The sequence below is a fragment of the Armigeres subalbatus genome, chromosome 1, assembly GCF_024139115.2.
Source record: "Armigeres subalbatus isolate Guangzhou_Male chromosome 1, GZ_Asu_2, whole genome shotgun sequence".
NCBI lineage: Eukaryota > Metazoa > Arthropoda > Insecta > Diptera > Culicidae > Armigeres > Armigeres subalbatus.
In genome coordinates this window covers 55,039,112-55,053,067 of record NC_085139.1, presented here as the reverse complement: position 1 = coordinate 55,053,067, position 13,956 = coordinate 55,039,112, and the positions used below count along the sequence as shown (strand labels likewise).

General features: G+C 41.1%; 2 protein-coding genes across 3 annotated transcripts in view; both read left to right on the top strand.

The window, feature by feature from the left end:
• LOC134225762 (probable maleylacetoacetate isomerase 2) overlaps positions 1-13,956 on the top strand; it is a 165,307-nt gene that overhangs the window by 121,848 nt on the left and 29,503 nt on the right. The gene's annotated exons all lie outside the window — the stretch shown is intronic.
• LOC134208403 (uncharacterized) lies at positions 11,456-12,421 on the top strand. Its single transcript, XM_062684384.1, has 2 exons — positions 11,456-11,522; positions 11,599-12,421. Exons 1-2 carry the CDS (start codon positions 11,484-11,486, stop codon positions 12,319-12,321), a joined length of 762 nt encoding a protein of 253 aa, XP_062540368.1. The 5' UTR covers positions 11,456-11,483; the 3' UTR covers positions 12,322-12,421.

Here is a 13,956-nt window from a genome sequence, read left to right as displayed (position 1 = left end):
GCCGATAGCAGATTGCTGCTTGAAGCACTTTTCCGAGGCCAGCTTTGTTTCGTAAACATCTACGGCGATCGATAAATAAAAGACAAAATCATGTTTTAATTTTTAATTGCATAGAAGAGAAACTGAAAATATTTACCTGTGGCTCCATTAAGTCCGTCGATGGTATTTTTTTAGCCCTTTTTCCGTTTTGAATTCAACAGGAATTCTCGGGTACTTATTCAAAAGGACGTATGTGATTTTGTAAACAAAGATTCAAACGTCGATTTGTCCGATCTGATGGCACTCCCACGCAAACCAACACCACCAACAGGTAGCCGAAGCCTCTCCCTGTCTGTCTATGGTGATGGTTTGCGTGGGAGGGCAATCAGATCGGACAAATCGACATCTGAATCTTTGTTTACAAAATCACATACGTCCTTTTGAATAAGTACCCGAGAATTCTTGAATTACGAGTTTGACAGCTCGATAAGTTGCCAGAGTATAATAGCCAGTGTTGCCCAACCAGAAAAATAAATAGCTCATTTAACAACATTTTATCACTTAGTGTGAAAATGTTCGCTTTCAAGGCCACAAAATTTCGAAGACAAAAAAACTTTAAAATAGAAAGTTTTGTTCTCGAAGTAAATGTTTCGCTACTCAAAATTACTAGAAATGAGCAACTTTCAAAACGACAGTGCGATGTTCTCAAAAGCACAATTATTTTTTTTCTCTGTGTAGTATTTAGGTAACATAAGTATAAGTGATCCGTCACCGAGGTCGTTATGAGCACCTCTGTTTTAATTAAAAGTTTGATAAACTTACGTTTAGTATGCCTGTACGGTAGCTTCGGTAGCTTGGTCCATTCAAGAGAGTGAATACTGTGAATATATTTACTTTAAGGAACATAAGTTGATACTCGCCTAGTTCATGACTTACCGGGTTCAGTGCATGGGTTCAAAAATTCAGGTTAGCCCGGAGTCGATCGATGTGATCAATAGATATAGTTGTATCTTCTAATATTATTAATCAATTAGGTTTTAAGTTATAATTTTAAGTAGTCGTAAATTACCTTTAGTTTAGTAGTAATTCACTAGAATTATAGTTCACTATATAGACAATATGCGTAGATATTTAGAATTTAGAGTATAATTATAGAGCTTATAAATGTGTTCTTTCCAATTAGATTGCTTTTGTTGTCTTCTGTTTTACTCACGGTTAGTGATAGGCGGAAGGCCTGTCACTCCAGTTCAGTGTGCCCATCAACGACAAACTGCTGATGCGGATTCTGCAACGAGTGCGTGTTGTCCAATAGGGTAGACCACAACATGAATTACCGTCCAATTTTTGCAGTAAATCACGTGGAAATTGCAAATCTGCCAACAGGTTATTTATTAAATCCGCACTCGACGCCATTTTGATTTTTTTCTTACGTGAAACTCACGCAATGGAACGTACACACGGTCAAGCAGTTTGACCAACATTGACTCCACCTCTCGTTTATTCAAACATCCATCAAGTTTCACCAACAGCGGCACGAACAATCAATTTATTCGACCAACAATATCACGCACGAACGAGCGCCAAGTTGAGCACCAACCATCAAAATATATATGGGGGTTTGTGCAACTTCACTACAAATGCTCAAACATAATCGGCAAACCTTGACTCCATCCCCGACAACTCAAACCAAAATCAAACCGTTTTAATTTTTTCCAACCGAGCCGCCAACTGTCAAATGGTTGTTCGAACAACTTCACACACGTTCAAACAAAGCAGCAACCGAAGCGTTTTCTTGGCGGTGGAGTCAATGTTCGTCAAACTTCTTGACTGGTATGTACGTTGCATAACGCAAGTTTGACGAAAATGTCGAAGCTATAGCTACACTAACACAAACTCATTCAAATTATGTACATGAACTTACAGTCATAAATAGCTATTTTTTAGTAATTGTGACGTGAATTTCAGGTGAATGTTACTAACATCAAGTAACAATCGAAGTTTGTTCCAAGCAGATCAGTTACGTGATTTTTCAAGTGATTATGACGTGAGGATTCTTCAGAGTGTACCACTTGTGCCAATCTCTGCCCAAGGATGTTATCGATCATTTAGTAATTTGCGTTCGATCATTTAGTAGTTTGTCAAAAACTCATTCCAGAAGCTGAAATTCAAAATGTGTTGTATGGTGGAATTCTAGTTCGAAGGTTATTCTACAACCTTGCCTAATGGTTTGTTATTAGAATTCCACTAATAACGGAGTTATAGCGCTAGTTGCAGTAACTTAAACTAAATGATTGGAATTTTGTTATCATTTAGTCTAAGTTACTGAAACTATAGTTATAATTCCGTTACTAGTGGAATTCAAACAACGAACCATAAGACAGAGTTGCAGAAAAACCTTCGCACTAGAAGTCCACCATACAACACATTTTAAAATTCAGCTTCTGAAATGAGTTATTGACCAAGTTCTAATTGATCGAACGCGAATTACTAAATGATCGCTAACATCCTTGTCTCTGCCCTTCGTATTACTTCCACCAACGCGATGTTGAATAGCAGGCACGAATGACCATCACCTTGTCGTCACTCTCTGAGCGAACTACGCACATCACCCGATCCATCGTCGCCATGATCAACCATATCAGTTTATCCAGAAATCCGTTTTCGTGCATTAGCTGCCATAGATGGCCTTGATCGATTGTCTCAGATGCGGCTTTGAAGTCAATGACTAGATGATGTGTGGGCACTTTGTATTCGCGGCATTTTTGCAATACCTGGCAAATGGCGAATACCTGGTCCGTTCAGCTACCTGGTTTCACACAACGACTTTTACATACGGTACGTAACTCTGAGAAGAGATGAAGGAAGTCTACACCAGACTGCAGAGGGAAGATAAGCGGATCGGACTAGTCATCAACATGTGGAAGACAAAGTGCATGACAGCAACAGGCTTAATATAGCTAGTTCTTTACGGACACGAGGCCTAGACAATGCTCGTGGAACAACAATCGCGCACTTGGGGTTCTTGAAAAAAAAGTGCTTCGAACTATCTATCGTCTGGTGCTGATGTAAGACGGTACATGAAGAAGGTGAATGAACCATGAATTGCGTCAGCTGTTGTCAGAACTATCCATGACCATGTCTACGGTTCAGACAACTTTCAAAACTCAGATAAGCAATTGTCTACGCTGCTGGTTTCGATAGCTGCCCATATCCTTTACACGTATTTTACTGATGGCCCCTTACGAAAATCATTCCTCACGAAAACCAACGGGGAAGGGTCATTCGGCCGAAAGCCATTTAGCCGAAAGGGTCGTCTTTCGGCCAAACGACCCATTGGACCCATTCGGCCTAATGGTCTGTTCGGCCAAACAACTTCTAGTGGCATTCGGCCAAATAGCTTTCGACCGAATGGGTTTCGGCCAAATGACCCTTCCCCATAATGTTCTTACCTTAAAAGGTTGGGATTATCAGAGTGTATGTAGTTAAGAGTGGCGACATGTGCCGCATTTGCAGGTCTCCTGATATCGATGTCGTAGGACTAATTTGTTGATAACTTTTTTAACAAGCTATCTACAACTGTATGTTTTATATAAATATGTAACCCTTAAAGTTAGGATCCTTTAAGGGCTACATGTGTATATTAGAGTGGGGCGCAGTTGTATGGAAAAATGCAAACTTCGTCCGATCAAGTGAGATCAAGGTTTTTCTGAATCGTTTTGGGACCCCAATCAACTATGCAAAATATGGGCTCGATTTGTTGCAACCTCGCATGCCGCATCGCGTTTTAAATTTACATGGAAATTAGTATGGGAAAACGTACTTTTTTACATTTTTGCTCTTAGCGGCTTCAATTTATCATCAATCACGTGACTCAATACGTTAGCATCTAGTCTGCAAGATGCCGAAAGACTTTGCCGAAGAAGGTACATAGCTGGAAGGTCTACAAAAAAAGTTATTACGTTTCGAAAATTGATTGTGTAAACCATATGCAAGGAATCAATGTTTCTGCCAGCACTACCGGACAACCTATGGTTCTCGAAGGGCAAACCCATCTTCCTTCTCGTCGGATTTTTTTCTTTGTGAAATGATTCCGGATAGCTCCCATTAGCTCTAAAGCCCAATAATATTAATTATTTTGAAATAACACTCAGTTAAATTATGGCAGTGCTGGCAGAATAAACGATTTTTTTCATATGGTTTAAACACTCAATGTTCGAAGCGTTATAACTTTTTTCGTGGACGTTCCAGCAACGTGCCTTCTTCAGCAAAGTTTTTCGGCATCCTTTGGGCTATACTTTAACGCAATGTGCCACTTGGTTTACGATGAACTGAAGCCTCTAGTAGTAGAAATGCAAAAATATACGTTCTCCCATACTAATTTCCATACAAACTTCAAACGCGATGCGGAAAGCGAGGAAGTAACCAATCGGTCCCAAATTCTGCACAGTTGTTCAGGACCCAGAATGGCTTCGAAAAACCATTGATTTGAAAAAATGACCATGACGCCCCACTCTAATGTATATACAACATACAGTTGTTAATAACTTTTTCTAATAGCTCATCGCACCAAATCTGAAATTGACGGCGTGAGAGCCAAATAATTGTCAAATGACATTAATGTCACGACATTCCGTGACATTTTTTAATTTCGTTATCATGCCTCACACTTTGTATTTAGAATAATGGTCTGTTCGGCAAAGTTGTAGGATCCTTTAAGCATTAAATGTTAATCAAAAAATCCGATGTGTAAATAACTTTTGAAAAAAGTTATTAGCAAATTAGTAATAGAAACCCCATGCCTTTTTTGACATTTCCCATAACTGCTCCTGCTCGTTTGGAACACGATTTAGTGTGGAAATGACAGATGAATTTTGTTCCAATTCTGACAGTGTCGCCACTCTTAATTACTTACGGGAACTTGGTGGTCATTTGTCTACCGCTTCTGCTTCATACGCAGGAGGTCGTGGGTTCAATCCCAGGCTCGTTCCATTCCTTCTACTTTGTATCTTTTCATATATTTCTCATGTTCTAGCAATCGCTAGAACTGAAAATGGGCTTTCATACCGTTTCCATCTTCTATCCCTACACCTATAAAACTTTATAAGTTCTAGCAGGTAACTGTTAGAATTCGAAATGAGCAAAAAAGATCGTTTCGGCATCCAATTAGAATATAAACCACCCTTTCATTCCTATCAAATTGGCAACCTGTTAACCAAGACGAACCTCTGCCATAGAACCTAACCCCCAGATTTCAATAAAGTTCCGCAGAAACTCGTGGCGAGTGCAGAGGTGTTCTCGGCTTGCAGGGGGCGAGTAACTGCATCATCATTTCTCGCTTAACTTTTCAAAAGGACCTAAGTAACATTTTTTTCATGAATTAATTTGAATAGCGCAATCAACAGAACAACATGAAAGCTTTTGATTGCAGTACTCAAATTAATTCATGAAAAAAATGTTACTTAGGTCCTTTTGAAAAGTTAAGCGAGATTTCCTTCCCAACCCCGATGACCGTGAGCACTGAGCAGGGTTGGTTCGCTCTGAGGAGTATTCAAGTGAAGGTGTGAAAACTTCTCTTTCTCGATCTGTTATCCGAGTGTATCGTGCAGAAATACACTTTCTCTTTGTATGACAGAGTTTGCTCGCCATCACACAAGCTCACAAGTGTAAAGAGTACAGGCACAGATAACAGATATTGAGGCTGGCATCCGAAACGTGTGTAAACATCTGCAACCGTTAATTCAAATGTATTTTAAATTGGGACCGCGTTTAGCAATCGGTTGAAGATGGCGCAAAGATCATTGTTATTGAAAACGCAGCCTGAATGCGGCTGTCAAATCCATTGACTGCGTTCGACGGTTGTTAATCAGCTGCGTCAGTATGTACTGCCGCAATCAGTTGAGTAGATGGCAGTAGTGGGCCAACGTATATCAATTCAAAAGTTTACACAGGATTTTCAATAAAATTTGTTCTAGCTTAAATATCTGTTATCTGTGGGACAGGAAAATGCCAATTAGCTGTTTACCAAAATGCATACATTTAGGCTGTGTTCTAAATCTTCCATATAAATAAGTTGTTGTAAACGCCTAAACATAGACACAGAAAAAAATTCCATGGTAACAATTACTATTTTGTAGACTACGCCACTTTTTTAAAACAACCACAAATTTTCAGTTGAATTAACCAAGCATTCGGACAAATTCACCACTGATTCAGTTCATGTAACAACATTCCACCACGACCACAGTTGATTTTCACTGCGCGCATGGTAAAATCAAACGGGTTTGTTGTCTGCTGAAAATCGTCGGTGCGTATTCTTAAATTAACCCTCGGAATGGTAGTTTTTACCGCAACATTTTTTTGCGTGGACCTTTTCTATCTTCTTCTTCTTATTATTGGCATTACATCCCCACACTGGGACAGAGCTGGGAGGGAGAAACAGATTCAAAAAATGTGTGTGTCAAGCCGAGCCGAAATCTAGCTGTCATGACATGTCAGTGCGAGCCGAGAACAAAACTCTCGTCAAGAAAATTTTCTAAGGCAATATAACAACAATAACACACAAAACAAAATTTGGTCTTTTTAGGTGGCGCCTACGTTGATTGTTTATGCTTGTAGAAAATTTGCTTGTTGCCTGACGACAGTATTTGTTTATTTGATGTGTAGTATCGAGAGCTCCCTCCCAGGGACAGAGCCGCCTCGCAGCTTAGTGTTCATTAAGCACTTCCACAGTTATTAACTGCGAGGTTTCTAAGCCAGGTTACCATTTTTGCATTCGTATATCATGAGGCTAGCACGATGATACTTTTATGCCCAGGGTAGTCGAGATAATTTCCAATCCGAAAATTGCCTAGACCGGCACCGGGAATCGAACCCAGCCACCCTCAGCATGGTCTTGCTTTGTAGCCGCGCGTCTTACCGCACCTATACACAACAGCAAACCACACACGTTCGAAAATGTTCTCACTCTTTTACAATAATGTTTCTCTTGGCTTCAATCACGCGCACACGCTTAAAATCAATAACACAGAGATGTGTTTGCTTCACACAAAACGGACCTAATGCAGAATAACACCTAGATGAGCGACAGTTACACAGGCACAAAAATGCCTCGTACGGTCGTGATAACGATACTTTTTAACATGTAAACGTTTGTACAGATTCCTTGTTTCATGAGGAACCAAATACTGTTGAAAATATTGAAATCCAAGCTTCAATAAAACCACACGAGCTATTTTTGTGGCTGTGTAACTGTCGCTCATCTAGGTGTTGTTCTGCATTAGGTCCATTTTGTGTGAAGCAAACACATCTCTGTGTTATTGATTTTAAGCGTGACGTATAAATGCTCTCGAGTGTGAATCAATACACTTCTCTTTACTTGCACAATCTCTGCACATTTCAAGACGTAGTGTGAGAAATGGCCAACCCTGACCGTGAGGACGTGGCCAGCGCTGTTATCGATCATCCAAAATACTAGAGCTCTCGGACTGTGCACTAGAGTGATTCAAATTTTGACTTTTTTGCTCCCCTATGCTTAAACGATGGCATTTGCTATTTTAATAATCGTCCTAAATTTTTAGCTAATTTGGATGTAATTTGACTGAGCACAAGCAATTTGAAACTTGTATGAAAATTACTATGAAAACAGCAACTTTTGCGAAAAACCGTTCCCCATCATTGCCCATTAGGCTCTAAAAATGTATGAATACGTTAGCAATATGGGAAATTTAATAAGGGAAAAAATCGTCGTTGTTGCTCAACAATTTTATTCTGGCAACGAAAGTTATTAGGGAAATACTGAATTGTGGGAAATTCAATTTAACACGTAAAAGAATAACATCAATATCAATAATGAACATTTTTGTTTTCTTTATAATTTTGCTCACAAAAGTCAGATTGCTTCGCAACAACTACTGACTTTCAGCTAAGGATCTATTCCCGGGCTGCTTCACGAAACGATCCTTTACATAAGTGGCAATTCTCATAGTAATTTTCATATAACCTTCAAATGGCACGTGCACAATCAAATTACATCCAAAACAGCTAAAAATTTGGGAGGACTATTAAAATAGCAAAAACAAACGTTCGAGCACAGGGGAGCGGAAAAGTCAAAATTTGAATCACTCTACTGTGCACATTGAGGTTGGAGAGCAAGTCCCATGCTTTCATCCATTGGTTCCCTGTGCAATTGCGATTGTTCTGGTCGATCACGGAGTAGCAACTATGAAATGCACGGCCATCATGCTCATGCTTATGCTCAATTCTGACAGTGTCGCCACTCCTAATTACCCAGAGTAACAATCTGTGAGAAGTTAGACACTGGTTAGGGTCTATTAGTTATGTTACGGCTCGAATACATAACCATTTTTATGCTTTTATGCTGATTCCATTTTTTCTTTAAATTTTGACAGTTCTTTTCGTTTCACTCCGCCGACCGGCTTCGGTCGGTGCACAGATACTGAAGAAAAGAAAGGAAAAAAGTAAAATTGATTTCACGTGTTTGTTTCTCGTGGCTTCCCAGCGCTTCTTCGACCGACAATAATTGACATTAAAATAAAACTTATAAGGATAAATGAAGCTCAGCAATGCAACTATCATCACTAAGTGGTAAGATTGGATCCAAATAGTCAGGAAAGGGGAACTAACTTCTGGAAGTGTTTTGTTTTAGGAAGCTTCTGGTGAAATATCCCAAATAACTTCTGGAAGAATCTCCGAATGAGCTCCTGTAGGAATCATCGGAGGTACTTCTGAAGGAATCTCCGAAGGAACTTCTGGATTAATATCCGAAGAAATTCCTTCAGAAATCTTTAAAGGAATAACAGGTGCAAACTCCAAAGTAACTCCTGGAGGAACCTTCGAAGGAACCCGCGGAGGAATCTCCGAAAAAAACTCTTGTGGAACCTCCGAAGAAACTTTTGCATGAATCTCTCAAGGAGACCGTAGGGGAATCCAGTGGGAGTCCCCGAAGGAATTTCTGGTTGCATCTCCGCGAGAATCCTTGGAGGAATCTCCGAGGCAACTCCTGATGGATTTCCTGGAGGAATCTCAGAAGGATCTCATGGAAAAATCTTCCAGGAATTCCTGGAGGAATCTCCAAAGGAACTGTTAGAGGGATCCCTCAGGAATTTCAAGAGGAATCTTAATTCTTGGAGAAATCTCCGAGGGAAATCTTATAGGATTTTCTTCCACTGAAGGATTTTCTGGAGGAATCTCAGAAGAATTTCCTGGAGGAAAAATCTTCCAGGAATTCCTGGAGGAATCCCCGAAGGAACTTTGAAACAATTATTGGGGGAATCTCCGAAGGAACTCATACGAATCTCTGACGGAACTTCTGGAGGAATCTCCGGAAAATGTAATTTATGTAAAAAAAAAAACTTACTGTTGATCTTGTTTGATATTTCATTTACATCCCATTGTCATTCGAGGCAGTTTGGTTATGTATTTTCACGATTTTCACAAGTACATAATCATTCTGTCATGAATGACAGCTGGATGTAAATAAATCAGCATAAAAGCCCTTTTCAAACAACCCTAACAATACCCTAACCGCCCTACAATAACAATACCCTACCCTAAGGAGGGGCCCTCCTTAGCCGTGCGGTAAAGACGCGCGGCTACAAAGCAAGACCATGCTGAGGGTGGCTGGGTTCGATTCCCGGTGCCGGTCTAGGCAATTTTCGGATTGGAAACTGTCTCGACTTCCCTGTGCATAAAAGTATCATCGTGCTAGCCTCATGATATACGAATGCAAAAATGGTAACCTGGCTTAGAAACCTCGCAGTTAATAACTGTGGAAGTGCTTAATGAACACTAAGCTGCGAGGCGGCTCTGTCCCAGTGTGGGGATGTAATGCCAATAAGAAGAAGAAGAAGAAGACCCTGACCGCCCACTGCGAAACATAACTAACTTCACTCTAAAGTTAGACTAACATGTTAGATCAAATCATGCAACAAACATAAACATACCTAACAAAAGTGTTGCAGATCTGTCTAATTTTAGTCTCATTTTACCCTAAAGTTAGTGAGAATATTAGAGTAACTTTCTAACAGGTTACACTCATATTAGGGTCAAGTTAGAGTAACCTTCCTTGCTGCGCTAGGTACATGCCTTCTGGGAGCTGGGAACAACAAACACAATCAGATAATACACCGAGAAAAAAACAGTCTGTGAACAGCTTATTTCCGTTCAAGCCATTGAAAACAAATATTTAGCATGGAATGAATTAGGCGTCGCTTTTGGCTGATTAGAATTAAAGCGCTTTACAGTACAATACAAACATTATCGAACAAACGCCATCCAGACGTTTTGTCAGCATTTATCTTTATTACGCCTAAGATAATCAACAATACCATCTATTGCACTTTTTATGACGTATTGTTCGCTGTCATACAACTCACTCACTTCTTCGTGCCACTTCGCGTCGCACCGCAATACCACTCCAGATAGCTAACCACGTAGAACATATCGCTCTCGTGCCAATACACCGCCTGATCCGTGCAGCGCTGCAGTTCCACCACGATTGCATGATCCGCCTTGAAACGGGCCAGTTCCTGGTTGATGACCGTCTGATACGTGTTGACCATCCAATTGAAGTCGTAGTACTCATTCTCCAGCATACTGTTGACGTTGTCCATTTCTAAAATCTTGCTGTACGTTCCGATCGTTTTCAGCACCGTATGCGTGATCCGACTCAATTCCCGGTTGACAAAGTTCGCATAGCGGAAGAAGTCATTCGTAGTCAGTGGGGTAAGATATTCCGACGCATTGCGAGCGCAGATCTGCACATCTTGTACCGCAAACTGCGTATAAATCTCGAACAGATCGTGAACGAGGTACAGACATTCTTGGTTCTCAGTTTCCGCCTCCTGGATATCATTCCACGCAGCTGCGTTTACCCGCCGAAGTTCAACCGTTGCGTTCGCCAAGATCGGCAGCAACAGTTTGTTGAAGTAAAGCGTCTGGTTGGAGTTGTACGCACGCTTCACCAGCATCTGCTGCTCCCCGAGAGCACTGTAGTTGCCGAACCATTCCTGATACAACACAAATTCCGGAGCGGCACTCACAACAGAGAGCGCACAGATCGCAGCCAGGCTGACTACCACTAACGGCAACTTGGGGTGCATCTCTTCCGTTTTCACACTGCTCTCGTTAAGCTGTCTGTAGGAACTGTTTCCGACAGGTCATTTACGACCTAGCGTCATTTGTTCCAACATTTGAAAAACCCTAATCTTTTCAGATAAGATAATTGGGGTAGAATTGAGCCATCTAGGAACGAATAGCTTAACATCCAATTACAATCCGGATGATAATCGGTTCCCATCTGGCTTTGCCAGGTGTTCGCCAACGGTTCCGCAATCTAACTATGGCATAGTCACATACGTAATCTAATCTCGTCTGGTAGGTGGGTGAAATTTCCTGCCGAACGCTGTCGATTAGAATGTATATAAGTAACCGGCAGTTCGGCATCGGCTTAGCCAGTCAGTCCAATTCTAGGCACCGGTCGCATCATGAAACTTATTGACGTCCTTTTGGTGGTAGCCATATCGGTAAGTCAATCTCGTTCAGTAACGCACAGGTGTTTAAGTAATAATTCGCGCTGATAAAACCATAAATTTTGCGCAGGTGGCTATAAACGCAGCTCCGTCCCCCGCAGTCGTCGAGAAGAATGCCGTTGGTGACCTGATCGCCGTCGTTGACGAATATGCCCCCCTGTTCGCCGAACTGAGCAAGGAAAAGGATCAGTTACTACAGTTCGCTCGCACTGGACTGTTTGCAACGTACCGTCACATGAATGAAGATTTGCTGAAGAACTTTGGCGAAGCACGCAATGCCATCGATTTCGGATTTGATGAAACCCGCAATCTAATCGCAGCTAAAATTATCGACGGAGGTGACGAAGAATGCCTATTGAATCTGGTTAGGCAGATCGTTGACGAACAGCGTGCTCTGGCCTCTGCCATGAGCCTCTGCGCCTTGTTCTCCACCACCGCGAAAGACGATCTATCCTACTCGTTTGTAGAGATGTTGGATCTGCTGCAACGTTTGTCCACGTCTCTCAGTGAGTACGTGATATGGTCTTTCAGCACGCACAACTCCGTCAAAAATGCGTCTGCGCATGCTGAGTATCTACCCCGAGTCTACCAGGAATCAGTTGATATGTGGGACGATCAGGTCTTGCCCCTGGTTCAGTTCCAGCTTGACGCCATGGAGTACAATAAGCCAATAATTGTTGCCGAGAACCTGAACTGCCTGGACAAACTGGTCGAACAGATCACGCCCTTCAACGAGTACATCTACCAACAGTTAGAATACTGCGCTGCTCCGTGGAATGCTGCCAAGCCTTGAAACGGCTAGAAGGTGGAAGCGAGCGCCCCTGCGAAGATGAATTTCAGTATCTAGACTAATGTTTGTTGTATAATTGAAGTAAATCTATTACTGATTAATATGCGTTTGTTTGACTATGCTGCCCATTAGCATAAGCATAAGCATGACGGTTACATAGTAGCTATATTTTTGCAAATACGATTGGTTAAGAATATCGCGCCAAAATTTCTGCTCATTTCTTCTGGTAAACATCCGTCTTTTGTATGGACACCTGAACCTGATATCCTTTGTTGGTTTGTTTGTTTCCGTTGTCGGAAACCTGCGTTGGTCGCTGATTCAAGCTTCTATGCTCTGAAAGAAACAAATCTTTGTACATGTTCGAAATTGTAGATGTCACTGATTTCATTATGTTTTTGGCGCCATCTATTGGCAGGATAATAGTACAAAGAGTGTTGCTCTTTTATTAGTGCGGGCTTGGTAGTCATATGGCTACTGCTTCTGCCTCATACGCAGGAGGTCGTGGGTTCAATCCCAGGTCCGTTCCATTCTCCTACTTTGTATCTTTCTCTTTATTTCTCATTTTCTAGCAATCGCTAGAACTGGAAATGGACTTCCATACCGTTTCCATTACTATTCCTAAATACCTTCAACTTAAGTATTCTATCAGTATACTGCTAGAATTGGAAATGAACTATAGAGCTCGTTTCCTACATCCAATTAGAAATTCCATCAGTTACCTTCTCCTATCTATCACATTGGCAGCTCGTTAACCAAGACGGACCTCTGCCTCTCCAACCTAACCCAGAAATTCCAACAAATTCCGCATGAACTCGTGGCAAGTGCAGAGGTATATTCGGCTTGCAGTGGGCGAGTGATTGCATCATCATTTCCTCCCCCTTCCCTACATTGACTTGCATTCTGACGTGGCAGGCGCCAGTATGACCTAACAAATGAGATCACCAGTACTTGTACATTGAAGATGTGTGCTAGTCCCAAGCAAACATCTGTTGGTTCCCTGTGCAAGAACAGCTGATCTGGTCATAATGGAGTAGCAACTACGAGCAGTCAATCAAGCTCAAGCTCAAGCTCAAGCTCAAAGAGTGTTGCTCTTTTACGTCGAGGCATTTTAAAAAAGATATTTTAGTTACAAGATAAAGATTGTTTCTTCGGTACCTTTTGCTCTGTTGCCCGAGACATTTTGGGTACCGAACTGTCAAATCGTATGTATTTTTACTTCAATAAGATTAAGCACCCTATCCTCGCCAGCAAAAGATGTTTCGGACAGCGACGATAGAGACAACCTTTATCTTGTGACTAAAATTTATTTTCATTTTATGCATTGTAAGAGTAAAATCAGCAAAGATTCAAATCGTTCGGGGCTGCCAGTTTGAATATGAATCTGAAACATTATTTTCCCAGCAGCTGTTCTAGATTTATTTTTTATACCAGTCAACTGTAAAAAAAAAGCTGGTATAACGCTCACTTTTATTTTCTGCAGATTTGAATCACGAGATTCAAATATTTTTTCAATTGTTTTGGTGTATGAATGCGTCATTTTATCTACGGATCAATCCGCTTTGAAATTGCGACGGCTTTTATACCAAAACCTAAGTAAATTTGACAGCTGATTCAGTATAGGAGAAATGTCACTCTTCC

Coding starts and splice junctions, on each gene's coding strand:
- LOC134208403 (XM_062684384.1), top strand. CDS start 11,484: ATGAAACTTATTGACGTCCTTTTGGTGGTAGCCATATCG. Junction 11,523..11,598: donor TTTTGGTGGTAGCCATATCG/GTAAGTCAATCT, acceptor AATTTTGCGCAG/GTGGCTATAAACGCAGCTCC.